Source organism: Pelophylax lessonae (genome assembly GCF_965119305.1).
Source record: "Pelophylax lessonae genome assembly, chromosome: 1".
Taxonomy (NCBI): domain Eukaryota; kingdom Metazoa; phylum Chordata; class Amphibia; order Anura; family Ranidae; genus Pelophylax; species Pelophylax lessonae.
The window spans coordinates 630,024,399-630,048,206 of record NC_138768.1 but is presented as its reverse complement, the minus strand read 5'-3'; the positions used below and the strand labels follow the sequence as shown (position 1 = coordinate 630,048,206).

Sequence of the window (23,808 nt, the reverse complement as noted above, 5' to 3'; positions counted from 1 at the left end):
GCCAGGAAATCCCCCTGATGCAGGGAGGCCACCACTGTATGGATGGACTCCATCTCTTCCAAGACCAGAATTGGACGCACCTAGCCCTTTTTCCTGGGCATTGTGAACAGGTTCGACTAGAACTCCTCCAAGGAATGGGAACTACCACTGCTTGTTGCATCAAGCTGTCCCCCGCAAAGCTTTTTAAGCGACCCGGGGATTTCGAATATTGGAAGGGAAGAATCGCACCGGTGGAAGTGATCGAAACTCGATCTTGTATCCCGACCATATGACCTTGCGAACCCCTTTATCCGGGATTCTGTAAAGCCCTGGATCCAGAAACCGGTGAAGACGTCCCCCCACCCTAGAGATGGGTGGGGTCCATTCTGTCAATCCAACAGGATAACAGTGGCTTTATTTAGTCTGGAAATCGGTGAGTCCACTATTGGTGGTACCGTCCATTTTTGTAATGAGGGATTCCTCAAAATGATAGCGCCTAGCAATGCGTTTGGAAATAGCAGGGGCTCGTTTACGGACAACCCCATTTGAGAAAGGGAAACCCTTCATCATTTTGGTAGGTTTGCTAGTACCAAAGAAGGAATATGAGTCTCCGCTACCTCTGCCCGTGTAACCTCAAGATTTAAGGTTTCCCGGACAGACACAACTAGTGCTTCCACCAACGCTTCTTGTGCTATGGTGGAGGCAGACGCGTCCTCCTCACTGTCTGAGGAGACCGTACCTGAGACAACAACCCCAGAAAAGGGGCTGCAATGACCAGCTCAGAATCCGTATCTGAAGTATCAGATGACATAGGGGTAGGTGGGGGTCGCTCTTCTTGACCCCCGTCCCTGACAGGATACCTCCACCCGGGATACCAAAGACTCCAAAACTGCTGATAATGCATCATCACAAATGAGGTACTGGAGGGTCCTGCGGCCACCCCGAGGGGATCAGGTGGGGATACATGTGTGGCAGGGTTCATGTAACAAGACACTTGCCAGCAAACACAAAAAAATTAATTGCACGAAAAAAAACTTTTTTTTTTTTTTTAGTCCCCCAGCGCAATAGCGCCCCGCAGTCTACCTGCTTGGACCCCTCAGAAAGAGAGAGAGAGACCCCAAGCTCACCTGATGCACAGACGTTTCTTATCAACTTGCTTCCAGCACTGTCTGTTACAGACAGGAAGTCTTTGGCTTGCTTTCCCTGGGCCAAGGAGGCGGCACCGCCCCTTTACACGCCTTCCGGCGCCTCCCCCTAGCTCCTCGAGGTGTTTGGTCACCTCAAACATGGCCGCCCCCATGCTGGAGACACGAGGCTACGCCATTATGGCGGCCTCGTGCGATCTGCAAAACAATGGCGGCGGCCTGTGTAGGATAGCGGCGGCTAGCAGCGGCCTGCGGGAAGTATGTTTTCGGCCTGGTGGCCTGCGGGAGTGCCTCGGCCCCACAAACTTCACCCTGAATGGTGATAAGCCTGGCCGGCGGTATGGGAGCCCTGGCGGGCCGCATGCGTTCCGTGGGCCGTCGGGAGGCTGTGCAGCCCGTGGAAGTGACCGGTTGCTAGAGGAATGGCGATCTGGACTGCAGTAACTCAGGCATAGGAATCGGCCTGTGTACACACTCTGACAGGCAGGATACCTTCTACTTCAATAGTAATGCCCTTTTGTACTGCCACTGACTTCAGTCACCCTTACAGTCTTACAATGACCTTAGATTGTCAACTCCCAAACCAAGCCTCCTGGTTACTATTCACAAACAATCACACTCAAATTGGGGGATCTGTGACCTGTTATAAGATAGAGGGGAGACCCATCCTACCATCCCAGAGAGGGGCCCGCGTCCACCACAAACCCGACAGGGGGAGAGGGGGAACATTCTACTCACCATACCAGAACCAGGCGGGCGCCAACTCCTGACAGAACCCCTCTCCACCGGGGTGGGGGGGCTGTCGACCAATACGGCCTCCGTGACTCTGTTGGTCATTGGCGTCCAGGCGAGACGTTTAACTCGCAGGGTCAGTCCCCGTCCAGTGGGACTATGTCGCGGCCGACCCAGCGCGGAGCTATGGCCTGCACGCGCTCGTAGGCTGAACTGGGGTGACCACTGGATCTCAACATCCAGCCCGTAGCCCAGTTCCAGCTTTCTTGCTTGAAGATCTCACAGGAACACTGGAGAAAAAAGCTGTCTAAAAAAAAAATCTAAGAAAAAAATCCTGCCAGGACTGAAGATCCTAGCAAGGCATCTAGGTCCTTACTCCTAACTAGACAGAAAAAAAAATGATTTGCTGTAGCAGGAAGTGAGAGGATATACCCTCTGGGACTGCCCCTAGGGTGTGGCCAGAACGTTTTCTTTCCTGTCTAGTCCTACTCCTGTAGAGGGCAGTATAACCCGAGTTGATATTAATCAAGGAGGACTACGTCTGTCAATGAGCGACAGAGAAACTATTTTTTAGAAATAGAACACAGAAAATTGTCATGTGCATATGTATTCACCCCCTTTGTTATGAAGCCCATTAAAAGCTCTGGTGCAACCAATTACCTTCAGAAGTCACATAATTAGTGAAATGATGTCCACCTGTGTGCAATCTAAGTGTCACATGATCTGTGATTAAACATACATACACTTTATTTAAAAGGCCCCAGAGGCTGCAAAACCTAAGCAAGAGGCACCACTATCCAAACACTGCCATGAAGACCAAGGAACCCACCAAACAAGTAAAGGACAATGTTTTTGAGAAGTACAAATCAGGGTTAGGTTATAAAAAAAATATCCAAATATTTGATGATCCCCAGGAGCACCATCAAATCTATCATAACCAAATGGAAAGAACATGGCACAACAGCAAACCTGCCAAGAGACGGCCGCCCACCAAAACTCATGGACCGGGCAAGGAGGGCATTAATCAGAGAGGCAGCACAGAAACCTAAGGTAACCCTGGAGGAGCTGCAGAGTTCCACAGCAGAGACTGGAGTATCTGTACATAGGACGACAATAAGCCATACGCTCCATAGAGTTGGGCTTTCCCCCAGCACAGGGAAGCCCAGAGTAGCTAGAAGAAAGCCATTACTTTCAGCAAAAAACAAAATGGCACTTTTTGAGTTTGCGAAGAGGCATGTGGGAGACTCTCAAAATGTATGGAGGAAGGTGCTCTGGTCTGAGGAGACTAAAATTAGACTTTTCTGCCGTCAAAGAAAACGCCATCTCTGTCGCAAACCGAACACATCACCCAAAGAACACCATTGTACGGCACTGTATATACACCATGGTTTGTAGACACTAACTTTCACTCAAAACAATATACACTTTTTTTTATTATCAAAGACATGTAGCAGAATAAATTTTGGGCTAAATTAATGACCAAATTTGATTTTATTGAATATTTTTTATAACCGAAAGTACAAAGAATTATTTTATTTTTTCTTCAAAAATGTCAACTTATTTGTTTAACTCAGTGGTAATCAAATACCACCAAAAGAAAGCTCCATTTGTGTAAAAACGATATTAATGTAATTTGGGTAAAGTGCTGCACGACCGGACGATTGTCACTTAAAATAGCGCAGTGCTGAATAGCAAAAACTTACCGTTCGTGTACTGGCAACGGCCTTTCTCTTAATCCTTCCAGGACGGCCTACATATGAGAGATTGTGGCTCCGCCTTACAGGAAACACAACTAATTTGCAGCTGTTAAAAAGGTCCCACCCATTCTTGAGCTTCAGTAATAGAAAAGTACCTTTCCAACCGAACCTTCAAGGGACATAGTTATCCAATAACATACAGTTACACATATATACATATCTATATATACATTTTTAACTCACCACCATCTTTGGGCGGGAAGTAGGCTGGCCGTCCTGGAAGGATTAAGAGAAAGGCCGTTACCAGTACACTAACGGTAAGTTTTCTCCTTTCACCCTTCTAGGACGGCCTACATATGAGAGGATAATAAAGGAATCCATACTGGCCTACCTTAGGGCGGGACCACTGCCTGTAAAACCTTTCTGCCAAAGGCAAGGTCTTGTTGCGACAGTACTTCCACACGATAGTGCTTTAGGAAGGTATCTTGGCTGGACCAGGTGGCTGCATGGCGGATCTGCTCCCAGGATGCTCCGGCTCTCTCGGCCCAGGAAGTTGCCATGCCCCTTGTGGAATGTGCCTTTAGATTTGCTGGTGTGGGGATACCTGACACCTTATATGACATGCTAATGGCTTGCTTAATCCACCTAGAGATCGAGGGCTTTGAAGTTTGTAATCCCCTTCTTGGTCCAGAATGTAGAACTAACAGGTGGCTAGACCTCCTAAACCCTTTGGTTCTTTCCAAATATGCAAGAAGACACCTTACATCTAAGCCAGGGGTGGGGAACCTTTTTTCTGCCAAGGGCCATTTGGGTATTTATAGAATCATTCGGGGGCCGTACAAAATTATCAACTTAAAAATGTGCCTGTTAAATTTGGTCAAAAATCCAATTAACTCACCCCTAATGTGATGGCTGCAACTGCTTCTGTTTGGTGAGGTGTGTGATGTTAGCTGGTCTTGATGATGTTGCTACTCGCAACTGGTTTTCCAGGTTTGCGTCGGTCAGTCTGGAGCGCAGTCGACTTTGTGGTGGTAAGTTTTGAAAAGAACTGCTGGTGGGTAATGCTGGTGGCTATAGCTGGCTGGTACTGCTGGTAGGTACAGCTGGCTGGTACTGCTGGCTTGTACTGTGCTGTGGGTACTGCTGGCTGGTACTGCTGGCTTGTACTGTGCTGTGAGTACTGCTGGCTGGTACTGCTGGCTCAGGCTGGTACTGCTGGCTTGTACTGTGCTGTGGGTACTGCTGGCTCAGGCTGGTACTGCTGGCTTGTACTGTGGGAACTGCTGGCTCAGGTTGGTACTGCTGTGGGTATTGCTTATTCAGGCTGGTACTGTGTTGTAGGTACTGCCTTGGGTACTGCTGGCTGGTACTTCTGGCTAAGGCTGGTACTGCTGGCTGGTACTGCTGGCTGGTACTGCTGTGGGTACAGCTGGCTGGTACTGTGCTGTAGGTACTGCTGGCTGGTACTGTTGTGGGTACTGCTGACTCTGGCTGGTACTGCTGTGGGTACTACTGGCTCTGGCTGGTTCTGCCTGGTACTGCTGGCTCTGGCTGGTACTGCTGTGAGTACTGCTGGCTCTGGCTGGTACTGCTGTGAGTACTGCTGGCTCTGGCTGGTACTGCTGGCTCTGGCTGGTACTGCTGTGTGTGCTGCTGGCGGGAAGTGGCAATGTTTCCTGTATTGGTCACAGGCGGAGGGCATTTGATATCACTCCACCTGTGACTCACTCAGTCAGAACGGAGCCAGAACTATACAGGAAGCATTGGCTCCATTCTGACAGATCAGCTGAGAGACACAGACTCAGCTGCATGGGGGGCCGGACCAAATGACTTTGAGGGCCGCATACGGCCCCCCGGACGTAGGTTCCCCCCCCCCCCCCGATCTAAGCAATGAAATTTTTGTTCCTTTGCACATTTAGGTTTTTCACAGAAAGATGGCAGAACCATTTCTTGATTCCTGTGAAAGGAAGACACTACCTTGGGTAGGTACAGTGGGTCTGGTCTAAGAATCACTCTGTCTTGGAGAATTTGAATAAAGGGTTCTTTTATGGATAAACTTTGTAAATCTCCCACTCTTCTGGCTGTGGTGATTGCCAACAGAAAAAAGTTAACTTAATTGACAAAATGTTTAAACTAATTTTGTTCAAAGGCTTCACTAGATAATGTCTCTAGTACTACTAGCGTTAAGTTCCAAACTGGAACATTAGTTCTGTTAATTGGAGATGCTCTTCCCCGAGCTAACAGAAACCTCTTAATTAAAGGCTCTTTGGCCAGACTATTGTCTAAAAAAACAAAGTGCCGCCCCCTTATCTACCCCATCCTGTAACTGCCACCCCCTTATCTACCCCATCCTGTACAAATTCCAGGATCATTGGGATTGAGGCAGAGGAATTTTTCTTCCGACTCTGCCAAGTACATAATGTTTTCCAGATTTTGGAATAAATTTTCCTAGTCACTGGCTTTCTACTTAAAAGGAGGGTATCAATGACTCTGTCTGAACAACCTTTCTCCTTCAGGATTTGGCGCTCACTACCCAGGCTGTTAACTGAAAAAACTGCGGTCTGGGATCAGAGGCCCTTGTAGTAACAGATCTAGAACCTCTGGTAGTTTCCAAGGAGCTGTCACTGATAGGGATACCAAGGTTGCGAACCACGTTCTCTTTGGCCACTCAGGTGTCACCAGGATGAGGCGTAGTTGCGGTCATCCGCTGAGTCTCTACAGAACTCTCGAAATCAGATTTTGTGGGGGAAAGGCATAGGCTAGCCTGAAAGGCCAAGGCTGTGCAAGAGCATCCAGGCCCAGCATAACCATCTGCCTTGTCAGAGAAAAGAACTGTCCTACTTTTCAGTTCTGCCAAGTGGCAAACATGTCCACTTCTGGCTGACCATATTTTTGGACTAGTAGTTGAAAAATTCTGGGGTTCAGTTCCAATTCTGTCTGTTTGATGGAATGACGACTGAGGAAGTCCGCTTCCCAGTTGTCCTTTCCTTTTATGTACATGGCTGAAAGGGAAATCACTCTCTTTTCTGCCCAGAGTCTCTTGAGCTAATCTTAGCAGGGTGCCTGATCTGGTCCCCCCTTGATGATTCAAGTAAGCTACTGCTGTAGCATTGTCTGAATGGACTTGGACTTCTTTCCCTAGAATGTCCTTCTCGAAGGCTCAAGGCCTTTCCCACTGCTTTCAGTTCTCTGTAGTTGGATGAGGCTTGACTCAGCTGTATATCCCAGGTGCCTGGGTCCGAGCTCCTTCTAGGTGAGCTCCCCACCCTTCGGAACTTGCGTCCGTGGTAATCCTTACGGGTAGCTCTTGACCCCAGAGTCGCCCCTCCTTCAGGTTTTGGGGAACTGTCCACCATTTTAGTGATAATATTACTTGAGGGGACAGTGTAATCTTTTCTTTTCGTCTATGGACTCCTGTCTCTTGTTACAAGAGATCAGGTGAAAAAATTTGAGGTCTCGTGAGTGCAATTGGGCCCACTCTACAGCTGGAATACATGCTGTCATTAGCCCTAAAACTCTCATGATCTGTCTCCTGAAACACCAAGGATGACAGCAGATATCCTTTACCGCTGAGACCACCTTTTCTCCTGGGAGAAAAAGTTTCTTGAGTCCGGAATCTATCTTGTACCCCAGATAGAGTTGGACCTGCGTTGGCTGTATTTAAGATTTCTTCATATTTAGCAGCCATCCTACTATTTGTAGGACCGACATCACCTTTTGGGTGTCTGCCATGGCCTGTCTTTCTTAACTTGCAAAGATCAACATATCGTCCAGATACGGGATCAAATTAAGGCCTTGCAGATGAAGATGGCCTACTACCTCTGCCAAGATCTTTGTAAAGATCCTTGGACTTGCTGCCAAGCCAAAAGGGAAGAGCTCTGAACTGCCAATGTGCAGTTCCTTCTTCCGTCACAATAGCGAATCTGAGAAATGCTTGATGTTCCGGATAAATTGGAACATGTAGGTAAGCATCCCTTAAATTCAATGTGGTCATAAAGACGTTCTGGCACAGATTTTTTTCTGACCGCATAAATATTCTCCATGGAGAACTTCTTGTATATCAGAAATTTGTTTAATTTTTTGAGGTTTATGACTAGCCAGAATTTTCCTGAGGGTTTTGGCAGCACAAATATGTGGGAGTAAAAGCCTTGGAATACCTGACCTGTTGGTACAGGTGAAATCACCCTCTGTTCTGTTAGTTCCCGAATACCTTCCATCAGTGCCCTTCTCTTTTGTTCTACTTTTGAGGGATAAGTCACTGTTATTTCTGACACCGGCTGAGAGGCAAACTCCAGTCGGTAACCTTCCCGAATTATCTGGACCACCTCTCCTGGCAGGACCACCTCTCCTGGCCTGTCCCCTGAAAGGCCTTTTTTGATTTTTGTCCTGGAAGTTCCGAAAGGAATACCTTCCCATTTTGTCCTTTTTCTTAATGGGGAATTTTTTCCCCTTCTCTGCGGATCTGGACAAGGCATCATCTAGTCCTGAACCAAACAGAAATGAACCCTCAAAGGGTAATGCGCCGAGTCTTACTTTGGAAGCTTTATCACCTTCTAATGCTTTGACCCAAACTGCCCTTCTAGCAGAATTCACTAGCGCTAGATGCTACTATTGACTCCACTGCTGAGTCTGCTAGGTAGGATACTGCTTTTTCAATCTTTTTCAGGTCTTGTGATCCCTCCATCGCAGGGACATGATTAGACAATTCCTTGATCCAGAAGTCTGCATTTCTGGACATACAGGTATTAGCTAGAGCTGTAGTCATATTATAAGCGTTAGAGGTCCAAGCCTTTTTCAATAAGGATTAGATCCTGCGATCCATAGGATCCTTAATATGACCAACATTTTCAAAGGACAAATCTGTCCCTCTTGATAGCTGAGCCAGAGGAGCGTCCAGTTTTGGACTTTGTAAATACCTCTAATTCCTGTTCCTCAAAGGGATACCTTCTTTTCCAGCTATTTGGTCTGGCTAAGGCATGCATAGGGAATTTCCATTCTTGGTGTATCATGTGTTTTAACGACTTGTGAATGGGAATTTTTCTGTACTGGGCTGTTTCCAAGCCCTTGTACACTTTGTCTTTACTGGAAGACTCCCTTACTGGGGTAGGGATACCTTCAGTGGCATGTACCACCTTAAGGAGGCCCTCCATACATTCCAACGGAAAGAGGCTTTTGTTTCTTCTGAACTTATCCCTTTCCTCCTTACTGTCACTTTGAGTCCTTATCCGAACAGGATGGACCTCCCATGTAACTAGTGCCTTCCCCTGGATCCTCCTTTTCCCTGACTTGTGATGAGGGAATGGTTTGTGATCCTGACCAGAGAGATGAGGGTCCTCTTGACCACCCACTATCCTGAGAGGACAAGCTATCCTTGGATACTTCCTCTGTCTGTGCTGGGGTTTGCGGGATAGCTGCTGTAGTCCTGAATGACTGAATAGTAGCTAACATTTCCTCTTGCATTGATTTGAGAAAATCCTTCATTAGAATTGATGCTTCTTGCCCTGCTAACTTATTAATACAAGTATGGCTTTAGGGCTTTAAGTAAGACTTAGACAATCTAACCCCACAATTTCCACATTTTCTAGACAGGCTAGTGTTGGTGTTAGAAGGGGGTTTGGCAGGGGCCTCCTGTGCCGGTGGCAGAACTGTGTATAAACACAAGAAGACAAAAGAGACACAGTAATGTGAAACAATAGACATTCTCTAGTCTACCACTGCGGCTACTTAGATCAGGAAATGACAAGGCATGCCTGTCTTCCAATAGACAGCAGTCGGCCCGCCACCGGTGTAGTCACTTACCCGGTCCTGTCGCCACCTGCACTGCCGCTTTTTCCTCTGTGGGAAGTGCGGACATCCGTGTCTCTTTTTGGGGCAATTTCAGCCCTTTCGTAGCCGGAGACTCTGCCATGAATTCACATGGACCCGGCGTCGTCTCCACGCTGCGCCTCTTCCGGGTATCACTCGCTCCGCCTCTTCCGCCGAAACTTCCGGTCTCCACAGCGAGGCTTGAGGCGCGCTCCTTGGCAGGAAATTCGAAAATCCTTACCGCCTAAAGGAGCCAATGGAGGAGACTTTTCCTGCAGAGACAACAGGACTTCAGGTATAGAGGGACCTTCACTGTAAGGTAAACCGACTACCTGGCATGTTGGCGACCTGAAAGTTCCTGTTTCCAGGATGCAGATAGGGAGGAACCTGCCATTAGGCCATCCATAGCTGCCTTCCAGGGGTACCTATCAGACAGTCCTTTGCCTTCAGGTCAGAAAAAAAACAAACGTTCCGATGTGAGGTTGGAAACACAAATGAACTGAAGCTCAAGGATGGGTGGGACCTTTTTAACAGCTGCAAATTAGTTGTGTTTCCTGTGAGGCGGAGCCACAATCTCTCATATGTAGGCCGTCTTGGAAGGGTGAAAGGAGAAAATGCTCTGGTCATGAAGGGGGTAAATCCTTCCGGAGCTTAAATCATTACAAAGACCGGCTCACCTTTCATTTCAACAACAATTATCCATAAGATTATATGTGCATTTATCGTATTTCAGGCATGTTTAACTGTAAAAGACTATGTTGTATAGACATCCAAAAGCCCCTACACTGCTGCTGGATGCCACCATCTTGGATGATATTTTAGCAGCCCCAGCAGACCTAAAGTGTCATTAAACCCACATCATCATTAATTGTCAGTACATGCTTTTCACACTCAGTCACTATGGGATGTTTTATGATTTTGTAAAAAAAAAAAAAAAAAAAAACTGGTAGATCCTTCTGTTCACTGCTCCTCCCTCCTTGTCTGTCTCCCTGCTGTAGCTGAGGTTGTGTATACCAGCCACATCTGTTGAGCATGCTCCAGTTTCAGTTCCTTCTAAAATATTCACTTTCTCTATATTCTAATTAGCTGACATGACTTTAGTGTTCCATATGTGGGCATTAGGGATGCAAAGAAATGAAATTCTTGGCCGAAGCCGAATAATAATGAAATGCTTGGCCGAAGGCCGAATATCGAACGCGGTGTTTCGCATTTTTTCCATTTATTTTGCCAATTTTTTGTCCTCTCTCTTGTCCTCTCGTGTCTCTCTCGCTTGTCCTCTCGTGTCTCTCTCGCTTGTCCTCTCGTGTCTCTCTCGCTTGTCCTCTCACTCTCTCTCTCTTGTCCTCTCATGTCTCTCTCTCTCTCTTGTCCTCTCATGTCTCTCTCTCTCTCTTGTCCTCTCATGTCTCTCTCTCTCTTGTCCTCTCATGTCTCTCTCTCGCTCGTCCTCTCATGTCTCTCTCTCTTGTCCTCTCTCTCTCTCTTGTCCGCTCTCTCTTGTCCTCTGTCTCTCTCTCTTGTCCTCTCGTGTCTCTGTCCTCTCATGTCTCTCCTTACCTCCCTCCCATCTGCAGAGTCGATGTTTGCTGTATGGTTCCTGTGCTCTGTCACAGGCGGAGGCGGAGTACATTTGGTATCACTCCGCCTGTGACAGAAGCCGGCGCTAAGCGGCTATACAGGAAGCATCCGCTCTGCTTCCTGTAGTGCCTCCGGCTATGTTTACAGTGATGCTCGGGAATGGCGGGTCGCCGGTCGGGTGAACAAACGTCATTGTTCAGCACAAATTTATTCGGCCTTTTTACTTATTCGGAAAGTGCTTTTTTTGCTATTTTAGGCCGAATAATTTCGGTTGCCGAACATTCGGTGCATCCCTAGTGGGCATATACATTCTGAATAAATGACAGCCGACTCCCTCTCTTCTCCTCCATGCCCACTAAAAAGCTCCACACTATGGGGGGCAAAGTATTACATGCTGATTGATGGAGGCTTCACCCCCCTGTAAGTCTAGGCACTTTTAAGCATAAACAATAGACACAGGCAGAAGGGGTGTGAAATAGGCTGTGATTGGAAGAACCTCCCCCTAGATAGCCCACACAATGTTTTTGTACAAAAATAATAAAGATTTAGATTAAATACACATTTGTATGATTTAAAACTTTTATTATGTTTTTTTCCTCTGTGACGTTTCCCTGCTGACTGGCTGGGAAAAAGCTGAGTCATGCAACAGCTGTCGATATGACTATGAAAACAGGGTACTTGGATTTTTTTTTTGCAGTTTTAAAATAAATACAGTGCCACTATCGATATACAGAACATAAAAAGGAGAAACAATTGTAAATAAAACAGTGTGTGTTAGGGATGCACCGAATATTCGGCGGCCGAACATTATTCGGCCGAAAATAGAAAAAATAGCACTTTCGGTGTTCGGCCGAATAAGTCAAAAGGCCGAATAATTTTGTGCCGAACAATAGGGCTGAACGATAGTCGATATGATATCGACTATCGTTCTGTGGCCGTAGGCGATATTCATATCGCCGAGGTCACGATATTTACAGGGGGAAGGGACTCGGAGGAGGACAGGAGGACTCACAGACTTCCGTGTTAGGCAGGGGAAGCCGGGACACTTCAGCGGTGAGCATACATACATTACTCACTCGTGCACTGCAGCCCGCCCCACACATTCAGTGAGTCTTACTCTCCTCCCTAGTTTTTTCAATGGCACATTCAGGAAGCCAATCACGCCGTGATTAGCTGCACAGCGAACCAATCACGCGTGCCTGCACACCTGATTGGTTCCGCTGTGCCGCTACTCACGGCGTGATTGGCTTCCTGAATGTGCCATTGAAAAAACTAGGGAGGAGAGTAAGACTCACTGAATGTGTGGGGCGGGCTGCAGTGCACGAGTGAGTAATGTATGTATGCGGCTGTGCTCCTTTCCAGGCTCCTACTAGTCCACCTCCAGCCTCCTACTACCACCACTATGAGAGACTGTCACTATAATCTGATCGAGTCCACACTGACACTGACTGACTGTCACTGAGTAATTGATGTTACCACATTAACCCTGACCTGCCCAGTGCCCTGTATCTGCAATTAAAATTTACAAGGCTGCCTGCATGCTTCCTGATTTCCATTCCCAGCATCCTTCCCAATCCCTACAGCAGTGGTTCTCAAATCCGGTCCTCGGGACCCACTAACAGGCCAGATTTTAAGTATTACCTTGGGGGATGCAGACTAGAATACTGCAATCACTGAGAAGCAAATGAGATCACCTGTGATGTAATTTAGTTATCTTGCAAACCTGGCCTGTTGGTGGGTCCCGAGGACCGGATTTGAGAACCACTGCCCTACAGTGTCACTAACATTAACCCTATGGTACAAGGCTGCAGTGTGCACTGAATCCCATTCCCTACAGTAACATTTAGGGAGAGAGACATGAGAGGACAAGAGAGAGAGAGAGAGACATGAGAGGACAAGAGAGAGAGAGAGACATGAGAGGACAAGAGAGAGAGAGAGACATGAGAGGACAAGAGAGAGAGAGTGAGAGGACAAGAGAGAGAGACACGAGAGGACAAGCGAGAGAGACACGAGAGGACAAGAGAGAGAGACACGAGAGGACAAGAGAGAGGACAAAAAATTGGCAAAATAAATGGAAAAAATGCGAAACACCGCGTTCGGTATTCGGCCTTCGGCCAAACATTTCATTATTATTCGGCTTCGGCTTCGGCCAAGAATTTCATTTCGGTGCATCCCTAGTGTGTGTCTAGTATCACTTTAAGGGCTCTTTCACACGGCTGCTCCGCTGATCTTATCCGCTGCGGGACTTTTTGTTTTTTTCACGGAGCGAATGACACTTGTGTCATCCGCCCCGTGTGTCCGCATATCATCCCATCCATTTGCGGATATTATGCGGACATAATGTAAGTCTATGGACATTGCGGATGTCAGCGGATGACACCGCTGACATCCGATTTTCCTTCCCTTCCTTTTTTTTTTTAAAGGAAAAATAGGGTTCTGTTCCGTTCCAAAAAACGGAACAGAACTGAAAGGAAGAAAATCGGATGTCAGCGGATGGTATTCCGCTGACATCCGCAATGCCATTGACTTACATTATGTCCGCAAAACACACACAGATAGTAATTAGACAGGTGAATATGAGCACATCCACCACTGGAAGTGCCTTTGTTATCACTTCGCACTGGCATTTATTCTGACATTGAGATGTATCAGTGATCATTCAGAAATCATTCACAGGTGCACTTGACCTCCTTCTGACCTGCATTTACCTGTGCTTAATACAGATTTTGCATTCCAATAAACTTGCATATATATGGAAAACCTACTTGAACCAGCAAAAGCCTCTCAACACAGCTTAGGGTCCATTCACACCAGCCACTGCGTTTGTTAAGTCTAAAGAGGAAGGGATGTGGTTTGCAGATGACAAAGGGGGGTCTTAAACAGGACGGGGTGTGTACTTGGCAGAAAAAGGTAGGTCATATTTAAATTAGGGGGTGCACAAGCTTAGTCAGGCCTAGGGCAGTACAAAACCTAAATACACCACTGATTTAGGAGATATTGCAGCCAACATACTTCCTCAACCCAGGTTATGTTCAAGATAAACTATCATTAAATTAAATTGTGAAGAGGTTATCCTTACCTATGTTTGGTTAGTTAAATTAACAGTCTGGCACATTCCAAAAATAGATTATTCTACTATTTTTCTATCCTGACAACTTCACATAATTTGAAAAACAAATAATTTTGAGGTTAAATGCAATTAATAAAATGGATCTCTACCTTTGCTTCATGATAGGTCAGGCCACAACCAATGTCCTCTCTTCTTGATTCTTTTACAAGCAAATTAAACCGGCTTAACATTGCAGCTTTGCAAAGACGACTTGCCATAGAGTGTCCGCTTTTAAATGGTGAACTACATAAGACAAGGTTTACAATGAAGAATTTAAATACATTTATTAAAAAAAACTGGATTTTTGTCTTACCCTAAAATCCTTTTCTCTGATGTTCATTGATGGACACAGCTCCATATCTTATTTGCCTCTTAGGTTATGCTGATCTCCATAGGAGTAGGACTAGGTGGAAACAGAACTTAACTATGTCCCTACGGCCCTCCTATGGGGGTATACTTCCCACTTCCTGCTATAGGACTTAAGTTTGTAACAAGCAGTGTCAGAGGAATATATAAACCAACTCAACAGAGGGGTGGGTGCTGTGTCCGGAAAAAAAACTGATTTTTGTCTTACCGTAAAATCCTTTTCTCTGATGTTCATTGAGGGACACAACTTCATATCGTCATTGACCGTTGGGATGTCCCAAAGCAGTGTCATCTTGAGGGGCGGGAACCAACAGCAGAAAAAACGAATTCCCCAAAAGGGCTAAATGTAGCCAACCATGTAACCAAAGAGCTCAACCATGAACAACTTGAGCTCACCTACCAGGAAAAAACACACCCTCAAAAGGCCGTAGTCGCTGTAATAGCAGCCTGCAAAACCTTTCGGCCAAAAGCAGCATCCACAGATGCCAGGACCTCCACCTTGTAAAACTTTGTGAATGTGTGCCCAGCAGACGAGGTGGCCGCCTTGCAAACCTGGACCACTGACGTCGCATGACGGAAGACCCAGGAGGCACTAATCACCCTCGTAGAATGCACCTTAACAGGGAAAGGAGGAACCTGACCCTTGATGGAATAGACCTGCACAACCGTCTGCCTGATCCATCTGGAAATGGTCGCAGCAGATGCAGCCTGCCCTTTACGGGAACCATCCGTAAGAACAAATAAGGAATTCGATTTGCGAATCGACTCAGTCGCCGCCAAGTAAACCATGATGACCCGAACTACATCCAGGGAACGCAAGGCAAGTTCTTTTGGATGTTTTGGCTTGGGACACAATGAAGGCAACACAATGTCTTCATTCAAGTGGAAACCTGAGACGAACTTGGGAAGGAACGACACACAGGGGAAGATAACCACTTTATCTCTGTGAACCATCAAATAAGGTGAACCAACAAGGACAGTGCAGCCAGTTATGAGACCCTGCGTGCAGAAGTAATAGCCACCAAGAAAGTCACCTTCTGTGATAGGGTAGGCAGAGGAATCGCACAAATATTTTCAAACGGTGGTTTTTGATGAAGTAGCCGCACCAGATTAAGATCCCACAGAGGTATCGGGGACCAAACTGGAGGAGCCAAGTGGCGAAGCCCCTGCATGAAAATGTGCACCATAAAAATTAGAGGCTAACGGGCGTTGGAAAAAACTTGCCAAGGCTGAAATTTGGCCCTTGATGGTGCCCAGAGCCAAACGCTGATCTACACCACTTTGTAGGAACTCCAGCAGATGTGATATCGAAAAGGAACGTGGGGGAAACCCTCCGAGACTCACACCAAGTAACGTACGTCTTTCAAACTCGATGATAAATGTGTCGAGAAGTAGATTTTCTAGCTCTTAAAGAAGGAATCACAAAATCGGACAACCCTCTGTCCTTCAATACCTGGCTTTCAATAGCCAGGCCATTAAAGCCAGCGACTGTAAAGCAGGCTCGGTCCTTGAGACAAAAGACCTTTCCTGAGAGGGAGCTGCCAAAGAGCACCAGGCCCGCATACCAGGATCGTAGAGGCTAGTCTGGAGCCACCAGAATAACTGGAATCCCTTCTGCCTTGATTCTGCACAGAAGTCTCGGTAGAAGCTGTAACGGAGAAAAAGGCATGTGAGACGATACTGGCCCCAAGGACCCACCAGAGCGCCCCCAGCATCTGCCAGAGGATCTTGAGACCTTGCCACAAACCGCTGAACCTTCCGGTTAAGGCGAAGCAAGTAGGTCCACATTGGGAGTCCCCTACCAGAGACACAGTTGTTGAAAAACCTCTGGGAGAAGGAACCATTCACCCGGACTCAGAGCCTCCCGCCCATGGACGATACGCGTGCGCAAGGGGGAGGAGATTGTGACGTCACTCGTAGCCCCTGTTAGCAGAGCGTTCCGCTCTGTCTGGAGATCAGCTGGATTGCTGTACTGCTCGTTTTTGCATTACCTTGAAGTAAGAGGCTGTCCATTTGTTTTATTAATAAATTGTGGTGTTTGAAACATATTGCACTATGGTCTGCCCCCTTTCTATTACATGGGGATCGTTGTGAACACCTTTACAAAAAGGAGAGATGCCCTCTGTGATTGCTGTCCTGGTCAGGATTTTCACATTGCTGGGAGTGTACTTTTAAGGCTGTCTTTTCACAGCCTACAGGTGAGAGGCTAGTACCTCTGGTGAAGGATTGCACTGAACAAGCACTTGTGTCCTGTTTACTGATCAGCACTGAGCACTTTCATTGGGATTTCTTATTGGACTGTTTTCTCCTCTTTTTTACAAGACTACTGCGTACCATTCATAGACTTTTCATTTATCCATTGATGTTTTTATTGTCTTATTGTTTTAGCGCTGCACTTTTCACTATCAGTTTTACATTGGGTTTTACATATTTTTTACCTTGGTGTCAGCTGCTTTTATTTATTTCCATCCATTTATTTATTCATGCTTGCGCCGATATTCCTGTTTTTTCATCAATCCGTCCACTGGGCCAGGCAAAGTCTGATCGCCCAAACTTCCAGGATATTGAGCGCAGGCTGGACTCCTCCCGAGACCAAACTCCCTGTGCGGATTCCATGCCCAAGACCGCTCCCCACCCTGTCGAGTGGCATCCGTGGAAACCACTATCCAGTACAGAGGAAAAAAGGACTTTCCCTGCCGAAGCGCCGGGGAACACAGCCACCACAGCAAAGACCCCCCGTACTCCAGCAAAATAGGACCAGATTGCCCAGGGACCAAGGAATCTTGTTCCATTTGGCCAAAATCTCTTTTTGCAGAGGTCTGGTATGAAACTGATCAAACTGAACTGCCTCGAAAGCGGAGACCTTCAAAACCAGCACTTGCATGCAAGTCCTGAGAGATGACCGGAGGTTGGATAACAGGAGCCGAATCGCATGCTACAACTTCAGCACTTTTGTTTCTGGAAGAAACACCAGAGCCAGGGCTGAATCCAAAGTCAGGCCCAAGTAGTCCAATCTATTGGATGGGACCAGAGCAGATTTTTAGTGTGAATTCAGAAAATTTAGCGTCCAGCCGAACTTTTGCAGAGTTCGCAGAGTTATATCCAAATCATTCTGTAGGACATACTGGGACTCTGCTTGCAGAAGGAGATCATCAAAGTACCCCAATACCACGATCCCCCTCTGCCTGAGCAAGGCCAACACTTTTGTGAAAACCCGAGGAGCGGAGGCGGAGGCGAGACTAAAGGGTAACGCCACAAACTGACAGTGCTCCACGAAGAAAACGCTGATGCCAGGCATATATTGGGATATGAAGGTAAGCGTCCTTAAAATCGATAGAGGCCAGAAAATCCCATTGATGAAGGGATGCGAATACTGTGCAAATGGACTCTATTCTGAATTTCTGAACCCGCACAAAGCGGTTCAGGGCCTTGAGGTCCAAGATTGGACGGACCTTGCCTTCCTTCCTGGGAACAGTAAACAGATTGGAATAAAACCCCTGAAAAAGTTCTGGCTCTGGAAAGGTACAATGACTCTTATTGAGAGCAAAACCTGCACTGCCACTAGAAGGCCCTGTAGCCAATCCGGGGACAGGCGTGGGATGGAAGGAAAGAACCTTGCCGGAGGCAAGGACCGAAACTCAATCTTGTTACCGGACCGGATCAACTCGCGTATCCATTTGTCTTGAATGAAAGAGGTCCACAGGTCTGGAAAGACGCGAAGATGTGCCCCCACCCCAAGAACAGGTAAGGGCGCCCCATCAGGCAAAAGAGAACTTATCTGCGGGTCCAGCACTTTTGATTTACCAACCCAGCGTCTCTTGGGCCCCTACGGAGAAAGTACAGGAAGGTTTAGAACCCTTGTCCTGTGACCCCGCGGGACACTATGGGCCGAGAAGACAGGACAACGTTTGCAGCGAGGCATTTTGTGACCTGCGGAAGCAGGAAGCTGTTACCTCCCGTGAGACTCTTTATGATCTCCTCCATAGAAGCTCTGAACAGACGATCCCCCATGAAGGGAAGATCCCTCAGCACCTTTATGAAAGCCTGGTTAGCAGACCAGCATTTTAGCCAAATGATGCGGTGAAGGGTCACTGCAGTCACAGATGCCCTGCAGGCTGTGTAAAGAGAGGCATCACAGATATACTGTAACCCCTGTATCAGTTGGTCCGCCAATTCTTCCAGCTCAGGGGAATGCTGACCCCCTTCCAAATCGTGGCGCAGAAGCTTTGCCCATTTGGTTAAGGTCTAAGAGACCAGGGTAATGGCGAAAACCGGCCTCAAAATTGAACCTGCCACGGTGAAAAGATGGTGGACCAGCGATTCGGCCTTCCTGTCTACAGGGTCTTGAAAAGACGAGGCGTCCTCCACTGGTAGCAGAGTGACCTTATAATCTGAGAATCCACCACAGGTGGGACTGTCGGTTTCTTTAAGAGGGACTCCTCAAAAGGATACCTCCTAGCGAAACGCTTAGGTATTCCAACCATGCGTTTCGGGGGGGAACCCCACTGACTAGCGACAATCTCATCAAAATAGGTGGGAAAGAGGAATACCTTAGTCGCCTTGGAAGGTCTGCGGGCACCAAATTGCACCGACAATCCTCCATTTTTAGAGTTTCCCGCACCGATACAAACAGTGGTTCCACAAGCGCTTTCTCTTGCGCAGATATTAGTGGAAGAGGACTCATCCTCACGGTGAGCACTCAAATTGTGTGGACGCAGACCCCGTGGGGTCAAATCAGCCTAAGAATCTGAGGACGCAGAGGAAGCAGGTGAAGGTGGAGGGCACTTTTTTACCATCTATATTTTGAAGCGCCATATCCACTTTTGACACTAGTGATGGCCGCCAGTGCGGGCTGAGACCCAGAGGGCCCTGCCGTCTGAGAATGGGTCAGGTGACACATGCTCTAGGGGCTCCATAATAACCTGGGGACCAACAGTGTTCCACAAAAACTGAGGAAAAAAAAAAAGCTGTGAAATTCAACCACCGCAGTAACGATGCCACTACAGGTCCCAGCACGCCAACCGGCTCTGCTATAGCAGGAGGAGTACTAATATATAGCCCCAGGGACTCACATCCACCGCTATTGTAGGGAGAGAGAAAGCGCCAAACTGCTTGCTCCATGCCGGTCAGAGGAAGAGAAAATGGCTGTACCGCCGCTAGAGGCCCACCGCCGAGCACAGCTCCAATAAGCTACAAGAAAATGGCCGCCCATAGACTTTAATGGCAAACACCTAAAACTTGGGCGCCGGGCTACACAGAAATAGCCGCCGAGCTCCCATGCAGTCAGCTATGGGAAAATGGTGGCACCACGTGGCGAGCGTGCGACTCCCTGAACACATCATCAGGTGTCCCATCCAGCATGGGGGGCCAAGCCGAGGACCCCCCTCCAGGGCATTATGACATTAGTAAACAGCAAATGGAGCCGCCGCAGCGCGCTCCCACCCCCCATACCCATCAGCACAACCATCGCAGCCAGGGGGGGGGGGCGGGGTAGCTTGAGCAGGTGACCACTATTGAGGAGGGGGTGCCATCAGGGTAGGAAGGGCACAAGAGGGGCCGACCAACCCAAGGAGGGGCCTGTGCCCACCCTGATTTTCCTGAGGAGAGGGGGGGGGGGGGGGGGAACTACTCACCACACCTTCGGAACCGCTTGGGCACCACCCTGGGAAGATCACCTCCCCATCTTGGAATGGGGGGGGGGTGCGGGCCAGAGGTACGCTGCGATTTAGGCTGAAACCCGGTCGTGTGCTTCCTTGCAAGGAAAGATGCGAAAAGGGTCTAGGATATCCAGTACGTCACCCAGTTCGGCAGTTCACTACTAGTAGTTCTCACTGGAACAAACTTGATTGTAGAAAGAAAACAGCAAAAGGAAAAAAGTTCAGATGAAAAAGGAAAAGAATGCTAGGACCAAAGATCCCAGCAAGGAGCTAGGTCCTTACTCCTGACTAGGCAGAAAGGGAGGCCTCGAGGCATTGTCAATATTTTTCCACCTAGTGTCCTAATCCTGTAGGGGGAAGCATAACCCAACGGTCAATGAAGCTATGAAGGTGTGTCCGTCAATGAACTTAAGAGAAAACTGGATTTTTGACATACCGTAAAATCCTTTTCTCTTAAGCTCATTGACAGATGCAGATTCGATATCTTGATATCCGTAGGGTATTACTGCCCCCTACAGGAGTAGGACACCAGGCAGAAAAAAATTCTGGCTACGCCTATGGGCAGTCCCAGGGGGTATACCCTCTCTCTCCCTGCTATAGGATGTCAGTTATGTAACAAAGCAGTGTCAGAGAAATCATACCAACCCAACTCAAAATAGAGGGGCGGGTACTGCGTCTGTCAATGAGCTTAAGAGAAAAGGATTTTACGGTAAGTCAAAAATCCAGTTTTCTCTGTCGCTCATTGACAGACGCAGATTCAATATCTTGATATCCGTAGGGATGTCCCAAAGCAGTGCCATAAATGAGGGGTGGGAAAACAGAAAAAACCCAATCCAGAAGGCCAAACAGAGCCAACCAGAAGAACAGAGGACTCATCAAAACAAGAAGATGAGACCCACCTGAAAAAAACAGAACCCCCGAGGTAGATCAAAGGTCCCCTCAAACAGCAGCCGGCAAAACCGTGCGGCCAAAAGAGGCATCCGCCGATGCCAGCACATCAACCTTATAAAATTTAGTAAAGGTATGAACAGACGACCAGGTAGCCGCCTTGCAAACCTGAAGCACCGACGCCTGATGGTGGAAGGCCAAGGAAGCACTAAGAGCCCGAGTAGAGTGCGCCTTAACGGGGAATGGAGGAACTCGACCCTTAATAGAATAAGTCTGCACCACCGTCTGCCTGATCCATCTGGAGATAGTTGCAGCAGACGCAGGCAACCCCTTTCTCGGGCCATCCGTGATCACAAAAAGCGAATCAGACCTACTAAAAGGAGTCAGTAGTAGCCAAGTACACCCTGATTACCCGAACCACATCCAAGGAGTGCAACGCAAACTCCCGAGGATGTCTGGGCTTAGGACACAGGGAAGGCAATACAATATCCTCATTCAAGTGAAAACCGGAAACCACCTTAGGAAGGAAGGATGGATGGATTCGGACAAAACCACCTTATCCCTATGAACCACCAGATAGGGGGAACGACAGGACAACGTAGCCAGTTCCGACACCCTGCGCGCAGAAGTGATAGCCACCAAAAAGGCCACCTTCTAGGATAAGGTAAGCAAGGGAATCTCCCTAATATTTTCAAAAGGGAGGTTTCTGGAGAACCGACAACACCAAATTAGGGTCCCAGGGCGGCAAGGGCGAGCGCACCGGAGGAACCAGGTGCCGCACCCCCTGGATGAAATTCCGCACCAGGGAATGAGTGGCCAGTGGCCTTTGGAAGAAAATCGCCAAGGCTGAAACCTGACCCTTGATAGTGCTCAAGGCAAGCTTCTGCTCAACACCCCGTTCCAGGAAGGCCAAGATCCGAGCCACCGAGTAAGAACGTGGAGAAACCCCAAGGGACTCACCCCATGCGATATAAGACTTCCACGTGCGAGGATAGATCTTTCTAGAAGTCGCTTTCCTCGCTTTTAGCAGAGTAGGAATAACTGGAGCCGACAAACCCCTGTCCTTCAGCACCTGGCTCTCAACAGCAAATCCGTCAAAGCCAGCGACGGTAAAGCAGGATGGAAGATGGGTCCCTGAGACAGCAGATCCTCCCTGAGAGGAAGTCGCCAAGGAGCGCCCGCGACCAGCCTGACCAAGTCGGCGTACCAGGCCCGACGAGGCCAGTCTGGAGCCACCAGAATGACTGGAATTCCTTCCGCCTCTATCCTGCGAAGAAGTTTCGGCAGCAACTTGAGAGGAGGAAAGGCATACACAGCAGCTGATACCGCCCCCACGGGGCAACCAGCGTGTCTGTAGCGTCCGCCAGAGGGTCAGGGGAGCGGGCTACAAACCTCTGCACTTTCCTGTTGAGTCGAGACGCCAACAGATCCACATCCGGGGTGCCCCAAAGAAGGCACAACTGGTGAAACATCTGTGGATGAAGAGACCACTCCCCTTGATCCAAGGTCTGACGGCTGAAAAAATCCGCCTGCCAGTTTTCCACGCCCGGAATGTGAACCGCGGAGAGAGCCGGAACAAAACGTTCCAATGAAGGATGCCGGCCACTTCCACGGCCGCCAGAACACTCTTGGTGCCCCTCTGGTGATTGACATAAGCCACGGCCGTGGCATTGTCCGACTGAATCCGAACCGGGCAGCCCCGAAGACGCTCGGTCCAGTGAACCAGGCAAAGCCTGATCGCTCTCAGTTCCAACACATTCATCGGCAACCTGGATTCTTCCAGGGACCAGAGCCCCTGAGCAGACAGCCTGCCGAGAACCCCTCCACACCCGGATAGACAGGCATCCGTGGTGATAATCGTCCAATAGATCGGAAGAAATTACTTCCCCTGACTGAGCATCGGAGACCGAAGCCACCAAACTGGTCCCTGGTCCGCTCGCTCAGCCGGATCCGATTGTCCAGGGAATCGGGATTCCGGTTCCATTCAAGAAGAATCTCCTTTTGGACAGTCCTCGTATGAAACTGAGCAAAAGGTACTGCCTCGAAAGATGCCACCATCAGTCCCAGAACCCTCATGCAGGTCCGAAGGGACGGTCGGTTGGCTAACAGTAACAGCTGAGTCGCTGACTGTATCTTCTGGAATTTCTCCGCAGGGAGAAACACCTTGGCCAAGGACGCGTCCAAAGTCAGGCCCAGATAGTCCAGCCTCCTGGAGGGAACCAGGGATGACTTCTGCAGGTTCACAAGCCACCCGAACTCTTCCAAAGAGGTCATGATGATCTCCAAGTTTGACAACAGAGCCTGCGGAGACTCCGCACGGAGGTCGTCGTCCAGGTAGCCCAGAACAGATATGCCCCGCTGCCGCAACAGCGCCAGAACTGGGGCCAAAACCTTTGTGAAGACCCGGGGAGCAGAGGAGAGACCAAAGGGTAACGCCACAAACTGATAATGGTCCTCTCCCACAACAAGGCGCAGAAAACGGTGTCCTGCGTAAAATGGGAACATGAAGATGGGCATCCTTGATGTCTAAGGAGGCCAGAAAGTCCCGCTGATGCAGGGAGGCCACCACTGTGCGAATGGACTCCATCTTGAATTTTTGCACCTGGACAAAACAATTGAGCGCCTTTAAGTCCAGAATTGGGCGCACCTTGCCCTCTTTCCTGGGCACTGTGAACAGATTTGAGTAAAAGCCCCGAAAACGTTCCCCAAAGGGAACCGGAACGACCACTCCCTGTTGCAACAAGTCCTGCACTGCCCCCAACAGAGCCCTTAGGCGATCCGGGGACAGAAGCACATTGGAAGGGAAGAACCTCACCAGTGGAACTGATCGAAAATCGATCTTGTATCCCGAC

The 23,808-nt window shown here is 48.4% G+C and overlaps 1 protein-coding gene across 1 annotated transcript in view; it reads right to left on the bottom strand.

Annotated features, from left to right (window-relative positions):
* The window catches only part of ADAD1 (adenosine deaminase domain containing 1), a gene marked incomplete at both ends in the record, with an annotated part of 395,920 nt that overhangs the window by 29,984 nt on the left and 342,128 nt on the right, over window positions 1-23,808 (bottom strand). The window contains one exon of the mRNA XM_082243486.1: window positions 14,156-14,288. Coding sequence (XP_082099612.1) covers window positions 14,156-14,288 — 133 coding nt within the window. The remainder of the gene's footprint in view (window positions 1-14,155; window positions 14,289-23,808) is intronic.